Source organism: Semicossyphus pulcher, unplaced genomic scaffold, assembly GCF_022749685.1.
Source record: "Semicossyphus pulcher isolate SPU_LCO1_2020_fin unplaced genomic scaffold, fSemPul1.0.p SCAF_21, whole genome shotgun sequence".
In the NCBI taxonomy this organism is placed as follows: domain Eukaryota; kingdom Metazoa; phylum Chordata; class Actinopteri; order Labriformes; family Labridae; genus Semicossyphus; species Semicossyphus pulcher.
Window position 1 is genome coordinate 20441515 of NW_027211695.1, and position 27057 is coordinate 20468571.

At 43.0% G+C, this 27057-nt stretch overlaps 3 protein-coding genes across 4 annotated transcripts; 2 read left to right on the forward strand and 1 right to left on the reverse strand.

Annotated features, from left to right (window-relative positions):
* Window positions 1-2518: 2518 nt before the first annotated feature.
* LOC138600882 (solute carrier family 2, facilitated glucose transporter member 4-like) lies at window positions 2519-12997 on the forward strand. Its single transcript, XM_069672413.1, has 11 exons — window positions 2519-2775; window positions 4813-4908; window positions 6788-6948; window positions 7917-8041; window positions 8144-8259; window positions 8362-8524; window positions 8711-8898; window positions 9002-9106; window positions 10388-10489; window positions 10577-10780; window positions 10914-12997. The coding sequence occupies exons 1-11, from the start codon at window positions 2743-2745 to the stop codon at window positions 11136-11138; spliced, it is 1518 nt and encodes a 505-aa protein (XP_069528514.1). The 5' UTR covers window positions 2519-2742; the 3' UTR covers window positions 11139-12997.
* A 100-nt stretch (window positions 12998-13097) lies between these two features.
* LOC138600884 (Y-box-binding protein 2-A-like) lies at window positions 13098-16737 on the reverse strand. The gene is made up of 10 exons (XM_069672415.1): window positions 16659-16737; window positions 15623-15686; window positions 15473-15506; window positions 15307-15396; window positions 14982-15218; window positions 14646-14725; window positions 14336-14549; window positions 14072-14203; window positions 13913-13989; window positions 13098-13685 (listed from the first exon to the last, which is right to left on the reverse strand). Exons 1-9 carry the CDS (start codon window positions 16735-16737, stop codon window positions 13951-13953), a joined length of 969 nt encoding a protein of 322 aa, XP_069528516.1. The 3' UTR covers window positions 13098-13685; window positions 13913-13950.
* Window positions 16738-19168: 2431 nt separating this feature from the next.
* LOC138601183 (eukaryotic translation initiation factor 5A-1) lies at window positions 19169-26525 on the forward strand. 2 transcript variants are annotated; one of them, XM_069672762.1, is made up of 6 exons: window positions 19169-19543; window positions 21204-21376; window positions 21723-21827; window positions 23177-23308; window positions 24104-24176; window positions 26004-26525. In XM_069672762.1, the coding sequence occupies exons 2-5, from the start codon at window positions 21209-21211 to the stop codon at window positions 24164-24166; spliced, it is 468 nt and encodes a 155-aa protein (XP_069528863.1). In that variant the 5' UTR covers window positions 19169-19543; window positions 21204-21208; the 3' UTR covers window positions 24167-24176; window positions 26004-26525. The 2 variants fall into 2 exon arrangements, with proteins under 2 accessions (XP_069528863.1, XP_069528864.1); XM_069672763.1 differs by having other exon boundaries at window positions 21207-21376.
* Window positions 26526-27057: the final 532 nt, after the last annotated feature.

Here is a 27057-nt window from a genome sequence, read left to right on the forward strand (position 1 = left end):
TGATTAATGTTGATTAACAAATGTAATGTGATGTTATTTGACATTTTCTTGTTGCCTGAATGTCATGAGGCTGGATGAGTGAATATGTCTGTGTTTTGAATGACTGCAGGTTTCCTATTTTCTGGGGCAGCCTTGAGTATTGTTTTAATAAATGCTTTAAGACTAGATGTTCTTTATTTGTAGAGTTTTTTGCTGATTTTTCTGTATGTAAGTGGTTTGAATATGCATGAAAAGACGCACTACATATTGCAGTGGATGTAACACCAAAAGAAATATATCCACAAGTATTGAACATTCAAATTGTTTTTGTTTCATGTTGGTTGGTTTTATTCCTGTTTGTGCCACTTATAGCAGAGACAATGCTTAAATCGCCATAGTTTTTGTAGCTTTGCAGTGTTATCTTAAGTGACTGGTTTGTCATTTTAATGAGTACACTCATTAGTTTTCTTGGGGAGAGTTAGCTGAGAAGATTGATACCACACACGCACAGGTTTGTATGGTAAACATTAGCTTAGCTTAGCATTAAGTCTGGAAACGGGGAAACGGCTCACCTTGCTCTGAAAGTAAAAAGGCTAAGAAGTAGTGCCATACATAAGATTATTGTACAGATTAATTAGATATAACTAACAGATGAATTAGCTTACTTTGACGGTCCTGATAGGTGGATTGTGTCACCTTTTATGCTAAGCTAAGCTAACTATCCTTTGGCTTTTGCTCCATACTGAACGGACAGACATGTGAGAGATGTCGATCTTCTCATTAAGATCTCAAGTAAGCAAACAAATGTGTTTCTCAAATGTCAAACCATTCTTCATCACTCACAACCCTCATCACTGAAGTTAGCGTCTGGACTGGATTCAGTTTGTCGCCCGTCACATGCTGAAACAAACCACACAGTACAACACCTGCTGTCCATCACGCGACTCAGTTTACTGTAACATGATTTTGAACCAGCTGACCCCTCCAACCAAACACACACAAACACACACACACACACACACACACACAGGTCCGGAGAAGGAGGAACAGTATTTACATGAGCTGTTTGGGGGTGATGGAGGGCAGTCACATGGTGTGTGCGTCTGTTTGGTGGTGTGACTCTTTGTTTCAGATAACAGTATGACAAACACTCGCTGGCATCTCCAGTTTTGAGACAACAAAGGTGACATTTAAATAAATATTGCTGAACAGGTGATTTCGTTTTAAAATATTGACTCCATGAAGACAGTTTTAGCGTATTAGACCATGTTGTTAGTCCGAAATTGTAGTTATATCATTGTTCTTGGCTCTCTCTGTATGAATCCATGTGATACTTTGTGGAAATGTAACACCGCCTCTGGTTACGGACATGAACCCTTAAACTATGTTGTGTGGGCTCTACGGCACTGTCCTGATGGTGTAAAGTTTCTCTACATTTAGTCGGAGTCACACACATGACAGTGCTGGGGGGCCCTGGCTTTGGATGAGGGGTGTCAGGTTCTTCCTCTCTTTCTCAATGTGCGCACGAGGGCAGGGAAGGGAAAAAGGCGATGGCAGCGAGCAAGGAGAGAGTGGCGTGAGGTGGGGGTGTGTCTTAAATCATTCGATTGAGAGATCTAGAGCAGATATTTTTCCACTGAGCTCTTTGGAAGTCTGTACTTTTCCCGCCCAGTGTCACCCTCCCACCACACACCCCCTATAATCCCCGCCTTGGACACACCGTCACTCCATTGCCTAAACTTCCCCCCTGACCACACCTTTGCTGCTAGCTCAGGTGGTACAAGCCAAATTTAGGGTCCACCTGTTGCCTGCTGAAGGAGGATTAGGCTTTGTTGTGTGCAACAGGGGGGGAGGGGTTTGTGGAACCGGGTGAGCCATGGTGTGTGACCCCTTTGGCATGTGATCTGAAATAGAAAGGGATTTATGGCGTTAGGAAGACAGACAATGGCAGCCAGGGCAGCAAAGACGAGCCCCTCTTTGCTGCTCAGGAGAAATGTTGAGTCATAGCCAGGAGTGTGTTTGATTTCGGCTCAGGTTCACATAAGGTCCAACACTCGTGTTACCTCCACCTATGTTACCTCCATGTTATTACCCTCTGTACGTCATGCTTCATAGATTCTTTGTCAGATCGATCCAGTAATTTAACATGATATTGCAAATGTGAGATGCATCACAGGTTCTCTCTTTTGTAGCAACTGAAAGGTCAACGACAAACAGGCCTCATGAAATTGGGTGCTGCAACTAAATTTGGCCCTGAACAAACCCCAAGCTCATGAAACATTTCTTTAAATTAATAGTTTCTGCATCTCTTGCAGACCCCCTTCTTCCCTGTGAGATCTCCTTTCTCCTTTTCATCTTCAGCCAATTGTAGTTAAGGGCAAGAGAGCTTCCTGCCTGGTCTCGACCTCTGCTGCAGGACCTCAAGATCAGCCCACATGGGCGTCTCTGGACTAGAGTACCCTAACCCCCGCCTCCCCTACGCAGAGAGGCATGCATGTGGGTGTGCGGGTGTCACTCTATCCCAGCTGAGCGGGCACAACACAAGGTTCAAAGAAGAGAGGACACCCTGCAGGACAGGACGCACCAGACCGATCACTGTTTCTTTCTCTGTTGGATTTTACTTTCTCCTGCGTGTTTTGGCGCTAAAGTGATCAAGGTTTAAGTCGGGGCTTGTTGTCCTTTTGGCGGACATTCACGTGTCTCCGTTTGGCACCAGACGCATCTGTCATCAACTGCTGCTAGGTGCCTCGAGCTGCCAAAGCCATGCCGGCCGGGTTTCAGCAACTCGGAGGGGAGGTAATTTGTCTCTCGAGAGTATTTAACTGCTTATAAGTGAGGGTATGCTCATTTCTTTACTGAAATAAGTAACGTGAATACTTAAAGACTGTTGGGAAAGCCGTTACAGCACATATCACTGTTTGGTGCGTAATCTCAATTGGATAGATTTTACGCACGGGTTTATTTACATCTTACACAAAGACTGTGAGAGTTTATGCATGCTTTGATAAGCCGATATTGCAGTTTATGTCAAAACTAAAATGATTTGAAGTAGGGCATCCGTAAAAATACACACAGTAGACGCAATAGTCTATATTCCCCTTTGCTTAAAGTTTAGAATAATGAACTGTTGGGCATAATAATGATAATCAATGATTATGTATTCTGCACCGCTACAATAAGTTTCAGCCCTGTTCTGAGCGAGCTCTGGCCCTTATTTAGTCCTGAGCAGTGACCTTGACCAGCCAAATATCTGAGTTTACAGGTCACAGCGCAGAACTGTGGGTTTGTTGTAGGCCGCCTAGTTTGACTGGTTCCTTGTCACCACCCTCATAAACAGCGGCTGTGTTGCATGCTCGCTCCGGCTCTGTTTAAGGAATCATTACTAGGTCAGATGGATGCCTGAATTAGTGTTTGGACAGTTAATTCCTCCATAGTTTTGCAACACAGTGATACAATGAAGAATAACCGTTAAAGCTGCTTCTTTGTGATTAAACAGACAACTCTCTAACAGTGCAAGCATGAGCTCCAGAGACCACAGATGCGAACGAGCTAACTCTCAAACAGTTGTGTTGAGTTTGGCCCCGTCAAATAAACTAATAAACTTAACTAAACAGGGATGTGGGAACTTCTGTTAGCTTCAAAGTTTTGTCGTGAGTAGTACTGAGAAAATTGTGTATCTGTTTTATACCTCACCCATAAAGTAGCACCAGCTAGCTAATATAACAGTTTGCTAGGAATTTAAGCGGTATCTATTATATAGTGAAATACTATGAAATTGTACATACATGGTTGCTTTGAGACAAGTTGACATTAGCATTAACCCATTTGGTAGTAAGCCGTTGCCGTTAGCTACGGTTTTATCATTAAACACTATTAAACAGTTGTTTGGTATATTAGCTTGGAAGTGATTGAATGCTAACATTAGCTGTTCTTCAACGGTAGCTAATGCTTTATACCTCACCAAGTAGGCAACAGTAAATTAATTAAAACATAAAGTGTAATGGGGCATTACTTTCTGCCTCTGGTGTTCTACCCTTTCTGTTGTAAGGACAGGAACACACCCACCCATGTTTTGGTCCATGAATACAAAACAGCACTTATCTAGAGACTCAACACAGCAAAGTCGTGACACAGTTTACTTGACCCAACTTAGGGAACACTGACGTATCTCAATTTATCCATTCAATAGGCCTGCGATTAAATAGGGAGATGATTTTAAATGCAACATAAAAAAGAGTAAATGTATACAAAATGTGCTAATGTACTAATAATTAAATAATACATATTTACTGGGTGCAGGAACATTAATATTGTATTTTATAGTCCCATGTTTGTTTTCATGCCCACATCACCAAAATGTCAAACTTTCAATAAACCTTGTTACTACCACGATGATCATATTTATCCAGCAGGTGTTAAAAGACCAAACACCTATAAAAGCCCCATAATAATCATCACATTTGTCTGTATTGGAGTTTTATCTTTCGCACTGAGCTGTTAGATAACTAACAGGGTCTCAGTTTGTGGGGCTGCAACGCACTTCGTTGAAGGGGAAGACCTCATCTCCCCAAGGTCGTCCCGTCTGTCACAGCGGAGACAGGTGCCAGTGGCCTGATGGGGAAGTGGAGGGAAGTTAAAGTTCAGGCGTCATAACAAAAGTACATCGCTGCTGGGATTATGTCTCATCAGTTATATATAGTTGATGTTAGTGGAGTAGGGCTGAAAGCTTAAGCTCCCTTGTTATCTGCTATTATTATGTTTACAAAAAAACCCCTCTCAGGATTAGTTGTACATTTCTCTCCATGCTTCTGTGTGCACGTCTCTCTTTTCCAGACGGTGACTGGGACCTTTGTTCTCTCAGTCTTCACTGCCGTCCTGGGATCTCTGGAGTTTGGATACAACATCGGCGTCATCAATGCCCCTCAGAAGGTAAAAACACTAATGACAAAGATGGTGTCCAAAACTAGCCAATGAAACTGGTGCCAAACTGCTTTAATAGAAGTGCTGATGTAAGGCAGTGACATTTAATCAGATGTCAGCTAAGCTCATTCTTATGTTCACCTATTTTACAAGATGTTTGACGGCACAATATCTGACTCTGACTGTGCCAATGGTGTTTAGAAAATAAACATCGGGAGTGGGAAACTATCCCAGGCACATGGTGCTCCGTGATCACATGATGCAAACACAATGAGTCACATTAACACCTAATGTGAAAGAAGGGCATGAGCACATTTTGGTTAGTTGTGTAAACACAGTCACGACACGCTCTTATGGAAACACAGATATTCATCATATTCACACGGCAGCAATTTACCTTGTGAGGGTGTAATGTTTTACTGCTGTGTTTCCAGGTTGAAAGCAGCATAAGTGTCGTTATCATCCACTGCTTCTCAGTTCATCTGCAACTGAAAAAAATGTGAAAATCTGGAGGGAAATGTGGCCATATTGAAAGCTCTACAACACAATTGCTAACCTGTTAGCTAGCATAAGACAACAGCTAATGTTAGCTTTCAACCATTTCCAAGCTAACATAACCGTTTGATAGTGTTAAATAATAAAGCAGGAGAATTGTGAATTTCTAGGTAATGTTAGCTAGCATACAGTTGAATGCTTTTGTGCCTAAGCTGTCAGGAGCTAATGCTAGCTAATATAACAGTTAGCTAGGACTTGCATTACCTATTATAGTAAAATACTATCAAATGGTTACGTTGGAAAAGTGTAAGTAAAGTGAAAATCAAGCCATATTTGCTAAATCATTAGCTACTGACAGTTTAGACAAAACAGCAAACATTAGCATTAATCCATTTGCTAGCTAGCATTACCATTAGCTAGGAAAGGACGCTTTTCCTATCCTAACATTAAACACTGTTAAATGGTTATGCTAGCTTGGAAAGTGGTTGGATGCTAACATTAGCTGTTCTCAGACGGTAAATGGGTCTGTTTAAACATGGCCAGATGTCCCTCCTGATTTTTTAATAATATTCTTTTTAGTCTGATTAACCTAGAAGCGGCAAAATGATAAAATATTGTGAGACTGTCTTTGTTTAAACCACCAACAGCCTGGAACATAGAAGTATGACATTATAGCAGCATTTGAGCTTCCCACCCTGAGTGTGACTGATTTAAATATATATTTTTCGTCTGGTTTCAACAGAAGGGAAGGGATCAAGGGGTTATATGATTAGCTCTCTGTCACATCACCACAAACACTGTATGAATGTATAAATAGAAAGAAAACCTGGTGTGCTCCTGCCACAGAACGTGTAGCTGCTCATGTTGCAGCCGCACTGGAGTACTGCATGTGAGAAATGTACTGTATTATTTATGACGGCCTATATCAAGTATGTCTCCCGCTGTATTATCAGGGCTTTAATATGCAGGTCCATGAAGAAACACTTCACAAATGAAATAAATTCTTCCACTTCATTGAACACATAAATCCGTCACAGACGTAACAGTAGAGTGTCGTCGGCATGTCGTGACACATTCGCAGTCAGAGAATTAAGGGAGGCGGAGAACTCGAGCCGAGTCAGGTGAGTCCTCGGCTGCCGGTGGTCATCTGTTGTTGAGCCTTGACCCTCGAGTGCAAACATGACACGGCTGACGAAGTTTCACAGAGGCACGAGAATAAAAACAAAAATAGAAGCTGAGCTATTGTGTTTCTATGTGTGCGCGAGATTTTAGGACGCTTTTGTTTGACAATAGAGTTGTTTTAGACTGAGCTTACTGAGCGATGCTTGTTTTTTAAAATGTAAGTCATACAGGAAATACCCTTACCTTTTTTACCCTTACCTCTACGTTGTAGATGATTGAGAAGGACTATAATGCAACATGGATCCATCGGTATGGAGAGCACATCCCCACAGGGACCCTCACCTCGCTCTGGTCCCTGTCTGTGGCCATCTTCTCCATCGGTGGCATGCTGTCCTCCTTCTGCGTGGGCTTTGTGTCTGAGTGGCTGGGCAGGTAGGGACACACACGACTCTTGACTCTTCGTATTTAAGGGGGTTACAGGTGCAAGAAAAGCATCTATTTAACCATCTCTGACAGAAGGATTTTGGTTTAATCAAAGCTTCTTGGCGTTTTAAATGAAAGCTTTAAGTAGGCCTTTAAAAATAACAATATAGCCGTAGAGATTACAAATATCTTCCTGGATCCACACTCTCATAAGTTGTTACAGACCATAAAATTGTAGAATATTTCAGTGGCCTCCTTCCTACCTCTACATAGATCCCAAAGTCTACTCATTCAGTGGAAACTCTGCGCAGGATTTTCCTCGTAGACCCAGTTTCCCTCTGCAACCTGAGCTCGGATGCAAACGGGACTGCAGCCCACAGCTCCAACTGACTGAAAGTGGATCTAAACAAGCTGGCAGCACTGGGTCAGGAGGGGGTATGGGGTGTGGCGTCCAGCTTGGGTGCAGCGGGGACATGGTCTTCCTAAAAAAGCAGCAGACAGTGGTAGCTCGGATGGGAGCTGCTGTGACCTTTGAGGTCAAATGATTGAGATGCAACTCGGGTCTCCAGTGCACACACAGAGTTCATTACTAACAGGAGAGAGGAAGCGACAGGCGTGATGTTTGAATTTCAGGGTACATTTTTATCGTCTTAAAATGTGTGTTGTGTCTTTAAAAATATCTCAATGTTGATCTTGATGTGTTGTCTACGGTCCGGTCACTTTGCTGTACAACACTTGAACGCACCATGAATTTCTGGCATGTTGGTTTACTCACGCTGTAAAAGTAGCTTTAAAAGTAATAATAAGAGAGCATCGGGGCTCGTAAATGTTACATATTTCAGTTTGTTTTAGAGTAACTTCTGATTTCACTCGTGGATTATGCAACCTTCACAATGCTTTTGTATGATACTGCCCTCTGGAGGCTAAAATAACACATCAGTTCAATCGAACTGAATCTCTTGCCTGTGTTTCTCCAGGAGGAAAGCCATGCTCATAAACAACTTGTTTGCCTTCATCGGCGGCAGTCTGATGGGGTTGTCCAAGCTGTGCCGCTCCTTTGAAATGATGATCCTGGGACGCTTCGTCATCGGCGCCTACTGTGGTGAGCAGCACATCTTTTCTCTTATTTTGTTTTTATTTACCTTAAAATTTCAAGAATTTTTTTTGCTATCAAAGTCCTTGAATGTCATCCAACTTTGTGCAGGGTTGGCATCAGGCTTGACTCCAATGTATGTGGGTGAGATTTCTCCAACAAGTCTGAGAGGGGCGCTGGGCACGCTGCACCAACTGGCTATAGTCACTGGTATTCTCATAGCACAGGTATGACAGCACACCTTTGTGTGTGAACACGTATGAGCTTTGTCTTGAGTTTTAAAGTTTTAAATGCTCTTCCCCTCACACTGGATACCTCTCTGTATGCAGATCCTGGGTCTGGAGGTGTTACTGGGCAGTGAGGACCTGTGGCCGGTCCTGATGGGTTTAACCGTCATACCGACTGTACTTCAGATGTCTCTTCTGCCTTTCTGCCCTGAGAGCCCCCGCTTCCTCTACATCGTCCGCTGCCAGGAGCACCACGCCAAGAGAGGTGAGACCGGCGTTTTCTGTACTTGTTTTGGTTGAACTATTGCTACACGTCTGTATATAAGACCTTAAATTGGCCCCAAAGAGCCTCTGTAGCTTCAACCATTCGTCCTTAAAGAAATAGAGCCTAAACTCTCATGTCACTTTCTCAACACTCAGTTGTAATTCTTAAATTTCCTCCTGTGCGCAGGTCTGAGGAGGTTGACGGGCAAACAGGAAGTGGGCGACATGCTGGCGGAGATGAAGGAGGAGAAGAGGAAGATGGACATGGAGAGGAAGGTGTCCATCCTGGAGCTCTTTCGCTCTCCGCTCTACCGCCAGCCCATCATCATCTCCATCCTGCTGCAGCTCTCGCAGCAGCTGTCCGGGATCAATGCAGTGAGTCAGAGGGCTCCTTTGTAGACTTAAGTTCAAAGGGAAAATCTGAATCAGTGCAGGAATAATATTGACTTAATCTCAATCTGTTTACCCCTCTGGACAGATTTTCTACTACTCCACCAGTATCTTCATGAAGGCCGGAGTCCAAAGTCCGGTCTATGCCACTATAGGAGCGGGCGTGGTGAACTGTGCCTTCACTGTGGTCTCGGTCAGTAACCAACCCAACATGCCTTCATTCATCTTGGCTTTTTAATAAGCTCCTCCTTCCTTGATAAAGAATTTAGCTCAGTCTTTTATGAATGTAGTTTGATAAGAGTACAGCCCTGCTATGTACCAAAGTGTGTCTCTATTACTGTTTAACATTGTTATCAAAGCGCAAATAAGATAACACGACAGGTTGGTTGTTATGTTGTTATGTTAAAACCTTCCTGCTTCCAAATAGGCCAAGTTTGGTTTGGCAGATCAAGATGTTCATTAAACAGGCTAAAAATGCTACTGTTTTGCCTTGCTAGCAGTATGGATATTGAGATGGCAATGTCCGTCCACCTTTTATAGATTAGAATGGATTGCGATGTAATCATACAGACACTCCCCGCTATTCTCTAGCGCCACCATGAGGTTGATATTTGTGGGTTTAAGTTAAATATTTTCAAAACTATCCCATCCCAAGTAGCATGATGCTAGCATGGCTAAAATACAACTTTGTGACTCATTTGATGACACTGAAACTAGTGGACGGATTGGAATAAGGTTTGGTACAAACAGTCATCTCCCCTTCAAGTTAAATTGTTACAACACTGGTGTTTCTCTGACATTTCATCAAGCTACATCATCAGCGGTAGTTTGTGCTACTTTTGTTAGCATGTTAACACACTATGGTCATGTTAGCTTTGTCATTGTTAGCATGTTAACACATTATGGTCATGTTAGCATGTTAACACACTTTGGTCATGTTAGCATTGTCAGTGTTAGCATATTAACATACTATGGTCATGTTAGCATTGTCAATGTTAGCATGTTAACACTTTGGTCATGTTAGCATTGTCAGTGTTAGCATGTTAACACACTATGATCATGTTAGCCTTGTCAGTGTTAGCATGTTAACACACTATGGTCATGATAGCATTGTCAGTGTTAGCATGTTAACATACTATGGTCATATTAGCATTGTCAGTGTTAGCATGTTAACATACTATGGTCATGTTAGCATTGTCAGTGTTAGCATGTTAACACACTTTGGTCATATTAGCATTGTCAATGTTAGCATGTTAACATACTATGGTCATGTTAGCATTGTCAATGTTAGCATGTTAACACACTATGGTCATGTTAGCATTGACAATGTTAGCATGTTACCACACTATGGTCATGCTAGCATTGACAATGTTAGCATGTTTGCATCAGGTTCGACTAGGTGGCAACTTACATATGCTAGTTTTAGCCAACTGAGGATAACCTCTCTGTTTCCATGTTTGCTTATTACAAACAGCTCTTCCTGATAGAGAGGATGGGTCGACGGACGCTACACATGCTTGGACTCGGTGGGATGTGTATCTGCGCCGTCATCATGACCACGGCTCTTGCTTTATTGGTAAGTCTCCCAAAGTTGAAAGAATTCACTGGTGTTATGGAAATTGTCTCTACAAGCCTCTGAACTCCTCTATCTCCCAACCTTCAGGACTCTGTTCCTTGGATGAGCTACATCAGCATGCTGTCCATCTTTGGCTTTGTGGCCTTCTTTGAGGTCGGCCCGGGTCCCATCCCCTGGTTCTTCGTAGCCGAGCTGTTCTCTCAGGGTCCACGGCCGGCTGCCATGGCTGTCGCCGGGTTTTCTAACTGGACTGCCAACTTCATCATCGGCATGTGCTTCCAATACGTTGCTGTAAGTATATTCTACCTTTCTATAGATGTACTGCGAATGTCATAATGTACCTCATTTGTGTACCTCCAGTATTGTCGGCAAATGTCCGAGGTCTGCTCCCTCTTATGTCGTGTCTGATCCCGTTCGTTCCCAGGACCTTTGCGGGCCATACGTCTTCCTGATCTTCGCAGCACTCCTCCTTTTCTTCCTCATATTCACATTCTTCCGTGTGCCTGAAACGAGGGGTAAGACCTTCGACCAGATCGCGGCAAACTTCCACCTTCACTCGGCGGGAGGAATGATGGATATGGACCTGGACATGGACCTGGACAAGCCGAGCACAGAGCTGGACTACTTGGGGGACGAAAGCATGAACTGAGGACGCCCTGTCTGAACAAAGACCGGACTAAGTACAGTTTTTAATGAACTTTACACGGGCCTGACTCCAAACTTTTATTCTCTGTCATGTATATTGTTGAAGGGTGAATTGTCCATTGCTGGTACCACTGCAATATGAGGTTAATGGTTACCAAGTGGGCCTTGAAAAGGGCGAAAAGCCTTTGATTTAAGAGTTGACTGTAGTTTTTAGGGATAAGATGCACATAAGAACAAAGGGTCTGACTGTTGGGGCATTGACTGCCATTGTGGTAGGATTTTATTCCATGGTGATGCAATATTGACAGACGGAGTAGAAGAGACTTTGGGATTCCTGCACTTTATCTACAAAGACATCCAAAGATTTCAAAGTTTAAAACAGTAGAATATACAGCCATGAAGTCAAGTACGCTTTCCTGTTTTGTTTTTAAGCTGGAGCACTCTGCATGTGTAAATCCATCTGATTGTAGCGTGGTCAGATCTCAGAGACTGGTGAACAGCATTCAGACTTTGGTGTGGGTCGACCTGATCATACAGTTACTTGGGCTGGGTATTTAATGCTAAATAATAACATAAATATGCCACTTATTGAGAATTGTAGAGAACTAAAAGCTGGTGTCAAACTTTAGGTCAGATTAATACACTTGTTTACGTCTTTAAACAGTTTAAGATTTGAGTGATCATCTCCAAGATTTTCAATTAAATAAATGTCTGTAAAGTCTCTATCTATCGCAACTTTCACGGTAAAAATCACAAGCCCCGCCCAGTTAGTGACGCGTTTTCCATCAGCCAGCAGTGGTTGGTCTGCCAGAGAGGGTAGGCGGAGCTAAGCGGCTGCTTCTCCGCTCTCTGCAAGTGTTGCGAGTAAACAGTAATCTACTATGGCTGAACAAACAAAGAAAAGATGGATGACTACAGATACAACTTCAACAAGAAGTGAAAATCCAAAGAAGAAGAAACAAACTCGACGCTCAGATGAAGCAAACAGTCTGAAAAGGAAAATCAAGAGTTACAACCGGAGCCGACCGTGGACGTCACACATGCAGCACTGTCTGGATATATATCTGGGAAGTGTGCTCCCCGCAATTACCGTTTATCGCCACAGGTGCCGCCAAAGAGGACTTCAAGATTACAACTTTAAAATTGCATTTGGGACGGGAAGTGTTGGGAGGAGAGAGTGGGGATGACATGTAGCCAAGGGCGAGCGCCACATGACAACAGGGCGGCTGCAGGAGGACGATAGCCTTACACTCTGCCAACTGAGCTAAACCATTGCCTTTAGGAAGAGGGTTCTATATCTAAAAGTACGCTATTGGCATCAATACCCAGCCCAAACTATCAAAGTCCATGGTGTTGCATAAACTTCAGAGAGCATTAAATCCTTCAGTGCCAAATTAGGTTTTCATGTATTGTCTTCCCAGTTTAAATGCTATCACAAAATATAATCTTGAGACTCATTGCACAACCTGCAGAAATGCTACTTTATAACAAAGTGTATTTTAGTACTTTTTATGTACATTAGTGTGTTATGTGGTTAATATTTAAAAAGGTATGAGGGTCTAGAAGTTTAAATTCTTTATGCACTCCAGTACATGTTTGGTTTTGTAAACACTGGAATCAAAGAGGCCGACTGTAAAGAGAGGAAGTATTTCTAACCACACAAGCGTCGTGTATTTGTGTTTCCATTTGTTTTGTGTGCCGTTTGTGGTCTGTAATGGTGTGTATCACTACCGTCTGAGGATTCATATTGAGGCTGTTCAGAGGACCTGTATTTGTATAGAGTGAATATTGATGCTGTGGTCATGTGACAAAGGGATGAAAGTGCTGTAAATAATGTGACTTAAAGACACCTGTGAACGCCTCCTTTAATGTCTGACTTACACAAGTAGTTATTACTCGAGCAAGAAATGAGGAGCGAATCCTGCGGTTTGCAAACATGATTTATTAATTACCATTTTAAGTATCGACATTGCACATAATCCCCTCCAAAGAAAAGCACACACAAATAAGTAAAACAAAAAAATAAATTCTTTTTTCAATCCATCCTCAACGGAGGAGACGAAGGGAGTCGCACGTTTTTAAGACTTGAGGTGGTAACAGAACTAAACTGACTCCCATAATGCACCACCAACCTCACACCTGCTTGGGTTTCCCCTCTTCAACCAAATTAAAAAAGTTAAATAAAAATCAAGGCTACTTGACGTGTCCCATGTCTAGGCGATTAAAGAAAAGTAGATTTTAAAGGGGGTTGGAATAACTGGGCTACCAAGCAGATCGTCCTCTTTCCCATTTTTCTTTTTAAAGATGTACTTTCAATTTCTAAATATGCACCCACCACCCACCTGTATGTATCCCCCCCCGTCCTCTCTACCTCAACCCTCTCCAAATGTCAGTGTCTAGACAGGACAACACAAGACAAGGTGAGAGGAGGAGGAGGGGGAGGGGGGGGTCTGACAGCGAGACAGGGTGGGTTGGAGGATGAGGGGGGAGTGCAGGGAGGGGAGAGCAGTGCATGTGTTCTGAAATAGGTCCAGTCCTCCAACCCTAGGACCTACGAAGACAGAGACAAGGAATAAAAACAAGGAAACGAAGGGAGAAGACAGAACACGAAGAAAGACACACATGTACGTTTAACCCGGAGCGAGAATATATTAAAGTTAAACTCTATCCCTTTAACGTCCGGCCTCTTCCCCTCTGTGACACACACCGCAACACTACACCCTCATGTCTCCCGCCCCGCCTGACCCAGACCTGACCGCTCCAGCGTGGGGTCCCCACCTCTTGCCAAGGGTCACGTGACTGTCCTCTCGCTGGCGTCACTCTGTCGCTGCTGGGACTGTTGGGGCATCTGCCTGCTGGGAGGAAGAAGACGGTTAAGACTTTCACGCCGACATGTCAAACACCGGTGGCTGTGCTGGGATGTTTCAGGGGCCTTACTTCGGTGGACTTTGGCGTTTTAGGCGAGGTTTTCGGGGAGGCCTTTGGCGATTTTGTTGTTGATTTAAGGTCGGCTGGTTTTGAGGACTGAGGGGGGGTACCGGGCTCTGATGCAGACTTCTCTGTATCATTCTGCAATAAATGGATGTCAAGAAAATACATTTAAAAACACGACTAAAGGAGGCGACAGAAAACAAGTAAGCACATATTTCAGAATCTCTTTCTACGTGTGCAGTTAAACCACTAAATGATACCCGCACTCACTTTCGAGGTGGAGGACTCCGAGTTCCTTTGCCGGCGGCGTCTGGTTTGGCGGCGTTCTTTCTGACCCTCGGCCGTTTCTCCGTTCATGTGGGGGCCTTCGGAGGCCTCCGTCTGCTTCACCTCACCTTGCTCCTGACCTTGCTCCTGGACATCTCCTGGTGCATCCTGTTGGCCATCCGCAGTCTGATCAGAAGGCTGGCGAGGGCGGAACGGCCTGTCAATCAACAAGAACAAAATAAATACGCTCTGCATGTTTAATTCAGAAGGATAAAAAAGAAGTCCTGTTAAACAAGCGAGGTCGTCAGGTCACCTGCGATATTGGCGCCAGAATCTGCGCTGTGGCGGTCGCTGCGTTTGGTCGGCCTCTCCGTTCTGCTCTACAGGCTCACCCTGAGGGCGACCAAGCAGACAAAACTTCAGACAGGAACAGCTCTAAATCATTTTAAATAACCTTGTCCCATGACTTTTGGGAGTTCCTTCCAACTTTTTAAAGCTTTATACGTCAGAAAGTTTCCCTTAATGTTCAACAGTTTTCTCTCTAACCCCAAAACCTGCTTCAAACTAAAACTGTCAATCGTAAGACATGACCCCATTTTTTTGCTTCAGGTTGTAGTTTTTCTTAAAGCAATCTTTTTCTTCAGCTTACATCCTCCGGCCGTGGTCTGCGGGGCCTCCGGCGGCGCTGCTGAGGCCTCGCCACGTCGTTCTCCCCCGATCCCTCGCCTTCCCCGGATGGGGCCTGGCCATCAGCCGGTTTGCCCTCATCTCCGGGCCGAGGGCTGCGGGGGAAGAATCGTCGACGGAAGCGGCGCTTGTTGGGTGCGTATCGGCTGCCTTTGACTGGAATGCCGCCTGGACCGGTTACATTGGCTGCTTCCGAGCCCTGTGGGACACCAAAGAGGGGCGGAGTTTGTGAATAGGGTGTCCCTTAAACTGTCGTGGTGTCTTCATGAGGATTCACAGATCTTTACCTTGGCGGCTTCAATCACGTCAAACTCTACGACCTCCCCGTCTCCCACACTACGGAGGAATTTTCTAGGATTGTTCTTCTTGATGGCAGTCTGATGAGACAAATATATATCAAATAATGGTTCCATAAACCCACAAAACTTATTTAAAAAAATCCTTTTTACTTACCTGATGAACAAACACATCTTCTTTGGTATCATGTCTGTGAGAAAAATACACCTTAAGCAAACTTGGCTAACTGGGCTTTAAATTGGACGGTTAAGATTGACTATTGGTACTTAGAAAACTATGATGTATGTAATGTAGAGAAAACAGTACCTGTTAATGAAGCCATATCCATTTCGCACATTGAACCACTTCACTGTGCCTTGGACCAAGGTGGCTACGGCAACAGGAAGCACATGATTAAATGTGTATCTCCAACATCTTACACAAGATATGTTGCCACAATGTCAGTCAGAGAACATATTATAGGTTACTGTTATCTCGCTTTTATCAATGGCAACCTGGCTTACAAGAAGAAATGGGAGCTCTGCGTGTCAATCATTAACAATAAGACTTTGAAACCAGGGCAGCACTAGGTCACGAGCACAGGGGCTGCTTAACAACAAGACAACGCGATTTTTACTTTAGAAACACAAGAAACTCAACTTTTCACAGCCTTCACGAGGAACAGTGGTGAGCAGCTCCCTTTAAGAATCACTTGCGCCCCTTTAATTGGCACGTTGGCTTCGCCAACAATTAATTTGCACCTGTGAGGGCCCGCGCGCACGTCACAGTTAAAGCGCGAGACGGCTGATAAAAACTGAATTTAGGTCAAACGTTCACACTTTCAACTAACACTTTAAACACTCGTGAAATTGTTTCTTTTAGTACAGACAAAGCAAAAAAGAATTCGCCTAAAAAATAATAAATGCGCGGAAATACAAGCAGAAATGATCATGCTCCAGTGACCTACTTTGTGACCACTGGCTAAATAAAACGGTTTATTTTTTTGTCAATACAAGCTCTAAGCTTGTTTTTAATTACAAAGTGAAGGTTTGACTCAATAATTACTTAAAACTAAACCAAAGTTTAAAACTCAGCACACGTGTTGCTAAAAAGGACGAAACACACCGTGATGTCACAGACAAAAGTCCATAATTGACAGTTACTTGCTCGTTTAAAATTTGTAATTGACACAAAACTCTCTTGATAATGTTTCAAGCATCAAGTAGCGGAAATTTAAAATACATGCACATCAAACTTATGTGTCAACGATAAAAGTCTCTTTTTGTCACTCATCCAAAAGAATGATTCTAAAACCACACACACAAAATAATTATAATGTTTCCTTAAACATTCAAACACCCACCTATGACTTTCCTCTCTGGCTGTGGTTTGTCTTCCACGGGTGCCGATGGAGGAGCGCTCTGCGCCTCGGCGTCGGTCATGCTCGCTGTCGGAATACTACACTTTCACTCAGGAGTCCCCTCCCTCCTGCTCTTCCCGAAACTTTTCTTCTTCTTCGTCTTCTTCTTCTTTGAGGGTTTGCGGCGGTTGGCATCCAGGACGTCGCATTACTGCCTCCTTCTGGATATAGGCTCATCTTACTCGACATTTTCAAGTGAGTCCACTATCACCTGAAGGCCATTTAATAAGCATTTAAAACCTCACCTAAGGAAAAGTACATAAGAACTACAACATACTTGAAGTATAGTAGCTTAGACTCGGTGCCTAATAAGTTACATTATTAAATCCCAAAAATGCACAAGTCGCTTCCTGTTATTTGAATCAGGTGCAGCTGTCTATTTGATGTTACCTGAGTTTAGTTCACTGGTTGATGCCTTGAAATGATATAAGTTAAATCAGAAAAGTTGAGAGATTATTAGCGGTAGAATAATATAATTCAAAATTCTGCAAAACATTTTTGTATTTATTTGAAATAAATAAAGAAAACTTTTGTGAAATGTTGTGTATTTGACCTTTGACCTTGATCTAATCTCTATGAAACCATGTGAGACCTTTAGAGGGGAAAACTGCTCATTACATCAAGCGTGAAAATATGTATAGTTTTTTATGAATAATATGTTTGTAAAATGTTACATTTTAATTTGAGAAGTAACAAGCCGTCACATCGTGTAGTGACGTAAACAAAGGAAAGTAAAGACATTTTTTTTCTCTCTAAGGTAAAAGTCGTCTATAAAATTGAAATACTCATTGGAAGGTTTTACCCAGACTTCCCCTAGGACATTATAAAATATTTCTGTGAAATTAAATGAAAGATTATTGTCTGACACGTACAGTACCAGACATTATGTAGCCTACTTGTGATGAATGGAAAGAGGAAACAATTCCTCTTTAAATGAAACACTGAGAAAATTATGTTTTTGATCCATGAAGAATGTTTAAGGAAATTACAACATGACACACATTTAATCTGCTGGTGAAGTGATGTATTACATTGTACTGTCTGTTCAACATGCCTCAACTTGTTTCACGGGTCCACCAGACATGTCTGCTTGTGACCAGTAGGGGGAAGTAAAGACTAACGTTGTGCGTTTAGTGTAGCGATGATCATCTTTGCTTTAATTTAGAAGAAAATCAATGGATAGGGATACTTTTTATATTATATATGGTGAGCTAACCCATTATTGGTGATAAAAAACTATTATTTAAAATGTAATAAGCTACATTTGACCAAGGCGTTAGGAAGCAATACCTGAATATTCATTTGGAGTTGTAGTATCTGTGTCTTTAACTACAGCCCTCAGCACATAGGTCATAGGACTCCGGTTTCACAGCACTAAATTTAACCCTGCAGCTCTAAGAACTGCCAAGTTCAACGAAACCATTGACAGAGCACAGAAGCCATGGGTCTCTGGACAGACAGAGGGCTCTAATTAGAGGTGTAATTATTAGTAACAGAAGGACACTAACAGCACACTAACACTGACTGTTGATCTGTAAAATATACAGTTTGACCCTTTTTATTTGGAGGAACGAAAAACAATAAAATGACATGGAAATAGTAAACTGTTGACGAGTGATTACAGCTAGCATAGTGACGTCAAAATGACCTGAAAAAGCGTGGGAAGGCTCACGCACACATTTGTAGTGGTGTTACTACACACTAAGAACAGAGCTCCATGCGAAGTAAAATAAAGTCCAGCAGAGCAGAGTGGTCCATGCTGCACTAGAATAAAAAGCTGCGCATGCGCACAATATGCCAAATTGCCGAGGTTTGTTGGGTAGTGGGATGAAAGCAGCATCAAGCCACTTGAAGTTAGTGAAGAGAAGACTGCAACAGTTACACTTTGAGCTTCAAAGTAAAAGCATGCAATTATGTACAACAACTATTGGATGGAGGATACATCGCAGTCACTGTGTTGAACTAAATGACATTATACATAATCAATTTAACAACGAGATTTAAGTATGCACTGTTGACACTGTATTGCAATAGATTCAATTTTGAATACAATGAAACATTTAGATCACAGAGTACCATGAAGACATTGTTTTTCAGTTCATTGTATTGTACATCATGAAATACAGGCGATCACATTGAGACACCTGTCTAAATAAAGGCTAGCAAATAAAATGTATAGCACCTTTGTCATGGAGATGGTTGACATCAGTGTAAGTTTGCAAAGTGAGTAGTTTGTCCCTTTATGCTCTGGACAGTAGATGTTACGTTGTCTTTTATAATGTAAGTTACAGTGTACTAAAACACAATGTCAGCAGTGTATTGGAGTTGATATACTGTATTTACTGTGTAACTCCACAATAACGTGTTATTAATGGGGGGATTTTATTCTGACAGTTGCAACGGGAAGTCGTTGCCCAGCTTTTATTCCCACGTTCTGTCAGTGGTGAGGAGCTGGATGAGGGAGAGACCGAGAAGGTGGAGTGTTAGCCACAGACAGTAGAGACATAGCTGGGTCCAGGGGTGTTCTTCTTCTCGGCCCTGCGGCTGACTTTAACGGTTGTGTACCTCTGTACGAGGTAAACTGCCTTTTGGATAACGAAGTATTAAGGGAAGATAGAAGAGCAGAAAACGACAGGAATGAGAGAGGAATAAAACAGATAGCGGATAGCTTTAGAAAAAGGGAGCGACGCCGCGAACGAGCCGCTGAGGAGGAGACAGACCCCGGCCAGACGACCCGTTAGCACGGATACAGTGAGGCGAAGAGGAGGTGGACCTATCGGGAGACAGGCTGATAAAGAACACAAAAGAGGAGAGCCATTATCACTAGGGTAAGTTCCTTATCTACACATCCAATAGACGGGACGTGTTTGCGCCTGAGCAGAAAAGTTATCCCATGCACATGTCCGTCTGAGGCTGTATTATGACCAATTCCCTTTAAACGCCCCCATGAAGTAACAACAGCGGTGTGTTTAACGAGAGGACCACCGGCACGTGCAGCTAACTTATCACATCCGAACGGGAGCTGAAATGGAGAAAATACCAGAGGACTCCTTCGCCTCTTTTTTTTTTTATTGTTTTAAGTTTGCAAATCCCCCAACACTTGGCTGATGTTTAATATTAAACATATAGTACAACTTTTTACTGTTTTCACATACATGCCACCGGTAATAACTCCGCACACAGCATCATAAAACCAACTGATATCGCCTCCCCAATGCGCTGGTGCACGCCGTAGCCATCACAAGTATTAGCTTAGTCATTACTGTACACAAGCGGGCCAAAATTCAATAAATTTCCATGTCTGTGGACGTGCGGCTGGGATAAAATAAAGCGCGTCATTATTAATATGATCTACATTCATATGGCGACTGGTTTGAGTGACCTTAAGGTTATCATTTTTCCTTGTGAGCTGTCTTTATCAGAAGAAGGGCCTCGGCCCGCGTGCAGTCAGTGCGCGTGGATGCGGGGACACCGACAGTTGGTGTACGTTAACGGCGGCGGGCCGTGTCACGTTCCGTACGCACTAGGCCGCAGTCAGCTTCTTTTCAACACTGCGGACAAACTGTACAACCCTTTGCTCCCCTGGGTGTGACTTACCGCTACATTTCGCCCCGTTATATGTTCAGGTTACAACACCAGAGGTAGTTTAATAAGTCACGGCTGCAGACGCCGCCTTGAAATTTGATTTATGGGTTATTAGCACGGATTAGCGGCGCTGGTTTAACGTTTTACCCGGCGAACAGCCACCCTAATTGCCTAGAAAAGCCCGTTATCCATGTATTTAAGTTGTTTTGCTGTCTGTAATTTTTCAGGAACATGTCTGTTTCGATTAATATAGCGTTTTGGTTGTTAAACTTTGAGTAGTTGTCTGTCAATTATATCGTCCTCGTGGCAGACAGCTCGAAGCACCTTACAAGTTTGGTACAGCAACTGACAGGTCATTAAAGCGGTAAAAGCCAGTGTTCAACTCAGTTTCTAACATTTACATTGTGGTGTTTTTTTTGATAACGTTTTACAGTAGGACCGGCTAACAGGTGCCATGTTTCTGCTGCTTTATTTAGCCCTGTCTGGTGTGCTTCTTCTTTTGCACTCCCAAGTTTTAATTGCCAACCAGCCAACTCTCACATTTCCACCTTGTTCTGCTTTCCCCATATTGACCAGGCCCAAATGAGTGCTTATGCGCTAATTCATACAAACACTACTTATTCTATGCTTATGAATGCAGATTTACACCAGTGTAACACAAAGTAGTTGTGTGACCTGCAAGTAAAACAGGTTGTAAGAAGATAATGATGATAACCTTTATCTGGACGTCTGAACTTACTTAAAGATAAAGAGTTTTTGCTGGTTATGAAATTAACTCTGATGACTCTATATGACCTACAAAAGCAAACCAGACCATCAGCGACAAGATTGATTATTTCTATATAGTTTTTTTTAATGCCTGATTGCCTCAATAATGTCTGCGTCCTCTGTCGACCTCCACAGCAGGCATGGCAGATGCGGACCTGGACTTCCAGACAGGTGATGCCGGGGCATCCGCCACCTACCCCATGCAGTGCTCGGCGCTGCGTAAAAATGGCTTCGTTGTCCTGAAAAATCGACCCTGCAAGATCGTTGAGATGTCCACCTCCAAGACCGGCAAGCACGGCCACGCTAAGGTCAGAACATGCTGAAGTTATGCCCGATTCTAAACTACTAAACTGTTTCAAACTAATGAAGCTAAAGGTGTTGTGTGTTCGGTTGTATTGCGAAAGAATAACAACTAAAATGTGAAATAGGTTGAACATTTTTCCCACTAATGTGGAGTTGGTGAATTTTCACTCGCCTATCTTTCCATTAATCTCTGCAATAAGCACAAGGTCACTGTCGTTAACATTAATCACATTAATGGACACTTTAATCCCGAACACTTCTGTGCCCCTGATGGGTGACAGTTTACATTATTAAACTTTAGTATTGAAAAGTGTTGGAGTGAGATTCTTTCTGTGTTCTGTGCGGGCACAGGTCCACTTGGTCGGCATTGACATCTTCTCTGGTAAGAAATATGAAGATATCTGCCCCTCCACCCACAACATGGATGTCCCCAACATCAAGAGAATGGATTACCAGGTGAGCGCGACAATGCTGAGACAATACCTCGTTACCCTGAGTATTGTTAGCATAAATTACCCAAGTCTGCTTTGTTCTTGTATGGAGGACGTTTGGCCAAATAAAGAGCCGCCTCTGGCTCCTGACAAACAAACATCCAACAAAATTAACATACAAACAATTGCAATATAAAAGTCCATTAAAACTACGGCTTCCTCCTCGTTGCCAGTGAGTCATTTTGAGCTGATGAGTGATTTTCGTAATGATCGTCCTATGGGGAAAGAGCAATATTCACTACTATGCTTTGGTCTTTAATATACAAAGTGTTCAGAGATGTTTCTACATGGCTGCTGGGGGACAATTAGTGGATGATCATTTGTAAAAGCCCCATGATTATTCGGAAACTTTGCCGACATGAAGCCACAAAGAAAGAAACAAAGAGGCATGTTGGAGAATTAGAATAAGTTGATGATATAAAACTACGATTTTTAAGTATCAAATAGTCACTTAAACTGTTTTTTACCGCAGAGACAAGATGTATATAATGTTATAATGTTGGATGTTCAGGCTAAACGTGGGTGGAGTTTCAGATCTGTAGGTCAAAGTATGTTGGAGTAATCCCCACGCTCCCCGCTCAGTCTGCAGGCTGCTGTGAACGGCAGGTTTCACACAGCTTTTTCTACACGCTGCACTTTGTGACGTCACAAAGTGCAGCCTCAGCAGGCTTCGGAGTGTTCTCAATCAGTTGAAAACTGGCTCGTAGGAGCGGGGTTTCTTAAAGGGACAGAGCTGACTTAGTCGTTGAAGGCAGAGGCTGTGTGAGATCCTGCACAGAGCACCAGTGTGAGAAACATTTAAACTTGTACGGTGTGTAGCTGGAAAGCTCATACAAATATCTGAAATATGCTCCTAAAGCTGTCTTTAATAGAGAGATGTCTCTTGTTGTGATAAACCAACAGAGAAACGTTTTCAGAGCTAAGAAGTTCTTCTTTCAGCTCCTTGTCGCTCAGGAAAAACGCTCAGACAAATGCACTGTGTGCTAACGTACCTGCCCAGCTCCAACTAAGAGACAAAGTTAGCGAGTCGCTGGTGAACAAAGTTCAAAGTCTAAGCATTTTGTGATTTCATATCATCTCAAACTCATGATGTAATTCCGAGCATACAAATGAATGTCAGAAATGTCAAAGTGCTGCAGCCTCTTGATTACAGTCTATTTGTGGAGGGACTGAAAACTGATATGTTACCAAAGAGGCTACTTGGTGCTAGCGCGGCTGATCAGACCGGGTTGATTGAAACACCTTGCGTGCAGCTTAAAAAAGGTAACATCTGCCGCATCTGCTTACTCTTTCCTGTCGTTTCCCTTCTCCCAGCTGATTGGTATCCAAGATGGCTACCTGTCCCTGCTCCAGGACAGCGGTGAGGTGAGAGAGGACTTGAAGATTCCTGAGGGAGACCTGGGCAAAGAGATAGAGAGCAAGCATGAAGCCGGAGAGGAGATCATGGTCAGTACACCTTTCACGCGGCTGTGGAGACGATAATAAGAATCAGTTCGACTGCAGCTAGGTGATAAAGAGCCGAGATGTCGCTGTGATATATTTACCAGATCATCAGACATTAGCTTTATTGACGACCGCATTAGCACAACAGATGCGCTTGATGTATGATAGCATTAGGGAGCTGGCTAGTGATTAGTCAGTATTGATTGATTCCCTTTCAAATTAAAAGCGTTGCCTGTGTGTCAGGCTGGTTTGCCTGAGCAAAGCACTCATATTAAAGTGATGTAAAACATTACAGCACAAATTGTGTTTACAGAAAGACATTAAACAACTCAAGCTCCTCTCGTCCACATTATAAAACTTCAAGTAGCTTCTTTTTAAAGGACAATGACGCAAATGATCTGCGTGGTTACAACAAGGCTCTCAGATTACCAGGTGGTAAACAACTACAAACAATTCAACCGTTTCAAACACTTCGGAGCTGAACTTGCCTTGGCCTGTTTGTATCCCTTGTGTCCAGTTTACTGCTGTGAATCAAAGGCCGCAGATTCTCTTATTCATGGAGAACAGCAGTGTTTGCCTCACAAATACGACAGATGCTTCTGCTCCAACGTTTCTATGCTGTCAGGTGTCTTAACAGAAATGTAAATGATTACTGTTACCATGCAAGACATGGGACACTTTTGAATCTTGTCTCTTGGGTCAGATTTGGTGCCCTTGGTTTGACTTTTGAAGCTGATGTTGGACAGAAACTTTAAGTATTTAATTGAAACTCACCCAAACTCCCGTGTGCTCCTCCAGATCACCGTTCTAAATGCAATGGATGAAGAAGCCGCGATCGGCATCAAAGCCCTGGGTAAATAAGCCACAGCAGGTAAATACAGAGCTGCAGCTGTACGGACATGCAGCTGACCTTTCACCCCCACCCACCCCAGTTACCGCCTGACCCAGCCTGCCTGAAGAGGAGTGTGTGTGTGTGCGTTTGGGTGTATGTATGTTTGGGTATTGCGCCACAAGCCAACAGCATGTGCCATGCTAGCAAGTGTGTGATGTCATGTACAGTGTATTGTTCATGTGTGGACCAAGGGGAAGGCAACTCCAGACAACAAGGTCCTACGCTGTTAGCACTATAATAGGAAAAAACACTTTATTTAAAGAGGGGGTGTTACGCTGTTTCACATTTTAAGACAGAATGTTACACTGTTGGATGTTCAGACTAAAAGTTTCAAATCTGTAGGTTAAAGTATGTTGGAGTAATCCCCTGCTCAGTCTACAGGCTGCTGTGAACGCTTGCTTTCAGACAGACTTCTCCAGATGCTTCACTTTGTGATGTCACAAAGTAGAGGAACTCTATATTTGGGCGTCTGCCTGAGACCCAGCAGAACTTCCTGTCCCTGGCACGGTTCAAAGACACGCCCACCCAGCAGCCCAGTCTGCCTCGTACATTTTTTTCACTCCACCGCTCTGCTCGTCTAGTTGGCCAATCAGAAGAAAGCAAGCTTGTAGGGGCGGGGTTTCTTAAAGGGCCAGTTCACAAATTTTGAACGTCTGTCCCTCCAGAAACAAAAAGCAGTTTCGCTCTGTGCCTTTAGAGGACGCTATCCGCTTCTCCAACGGGCCCTGGAAAACCTCCACCAGACTATATTAAACGCAGCATCTAGCGGAGGCCAGGGAGCTCGCTAAACTACACTTCCTCAATCTTGGACGCCCGCCTCCGACGTCATGTGTCGTTCAGAATCGTCAGGTTTGAAATGTAGACGATCCACCGGTATAATTCTCGTCAGATTTCAGATTCTGTTCCGCTCTGAGCCGTCGTATTTCACTCCAGCCTCCCTCGCTGGGCCGTTCCTTTTAGAGGGAGGGGCGCAATGCAAGCTGGGAGTTGTAGGAAAGTAGAAACCACGAGCTGTTTGTACAACTTTCTCCACAGCTATGGCGCCAATTTCAAATATTACTGCTTCTATCGATTAGAGAACACCAGCTTTGACTTGCTCCTTTAACGAGACGGAGCTGACGGAGTCGTTTCAGGTGGAGGCTGTATGAGGGTGTTTTGAGTTTTTTTAACTGTACATGACGCTAAGCTACTCTACAGGTATGACAGAGTGACATATGAAGCTTGAAATTAGCATAACACCCCCCTTTAAAATGATAGATATCTACAGCACTGGAAATGTTCATGTTTTGTCACTTTATTGCATCATGTATTTAATTGTTTGTGTATCTTTTTGTGTAAACTGGACGATTAAGCTACAATTTAAACTGCTCATAGACTGAATAATGATTTTAAAGCGTCACTCCGGATTTGCCTGCCCCTTCACGTGCTTTTCTTTCATGTAACACGATTATGAGCATGTGTATCATTTGTATGTAGCACTACGAGATATAATCACAGGCTATTTAATTTATAAGCAATGTTTCTGTTATATTCTGTGGGTTTCACTTGATTGTACAGCCTGATGTAGCCTGTGTTACATAAGAAACAGCTTGTTGTTCTTGTCGGGTCAAACTGTTTCATGCACTTTCTCCACCGCAGACTGTGGGCTGTATAATAAAGTGTCCTGTTAGTTGTGCAATGTTGCCTCTGCAGAGGCTGGTTAAAACACTGTCGTTTATTAAAACAAGTTCCTCTTGAGTTTTCTTCCCCCTCCTTTTCTGACTTTTCTTTCCTCTCTCCTCCCCCTCTTCTGTAATTCTGTTTCAGGGGCAAACGCGATGCACTGGACCTGTGGGAAAAAGGAGGAGATATTGCCTCGTCAAAGCTATTCTCCCTTTTTTTCTTTCTTTTCGTCTTTCATACTCTCTCCCTCACTCTGTTTTCGGACTCGTCTTTGGGTTCATTTCGAAAAGAACTTTAATAATTGGAAATGTCAAACATTCTCCATGTACACACACACACGCGTAAGTCCGAACCTACAGGTTTGAAACGGTCACAGAGGAAAGTCTCTAGTAACGATATTCAGTAGCTTCCTACCATCAGGGGAAACGAGAGATGGTGATAATGTCACAACTGTTTTATTTTTTATACATGTTCCCCTGTTTTACGAAGGGCTTCAACTCTACATCCGCATTGTTCTGTTGAGGCTTGTTCAGCATGTGTGCCATACATGACGACATTTTCTGTGTGGTGCTTTTATTCTGACGGGTCTTCTGAACAAGCCCATCCTTCTGCTGTTTATTTGATCACCTGAAACTTGTCTATTAAACAAAGGTTACAAACACGGCACATCAGGGTCTGTTTCTTTTTGTCTCGAGGGGTTTAAAAAATATCAGAACACAAACATACTTCTCAGCGGAGACGGGAAGATCGGGCTTCCTGAGAAATGTTTTGGCGTACTTACAAAGTTCGAGCAGCTTTGGCAGTTTGGTAAGTCCACACTGTGCAGGAAGTGTTCAGGTAAATAAAGTCGACTCAAACTGTTTAATGTGGCGATTTCCTTTTTCTTTTATTTAACATAAAAGCTTCAAATGAGCAGAGACTTATTAATGCTGCAGAGGAGGGATGTCTGTGGTAATGCAGTGGCTGCAGAGACGCTCACCCTCCACTGATCCGTCCTTATAACGTTAGTATACAAAGAATAAGCTCTGGTCCATGCAGTCCTGCTTTATACAACATATTAAGTCTACATAAGCACCTCCTGAATAGCTTTACAGTGTAGGTAAAATAATCTATTTTACAATTTAACATCATCTGAAGTTAGGTAAAAATCTAAAGCCAATGAGCTCAAGGACTGCAGATCGCTCGTTAACAAAGTCAA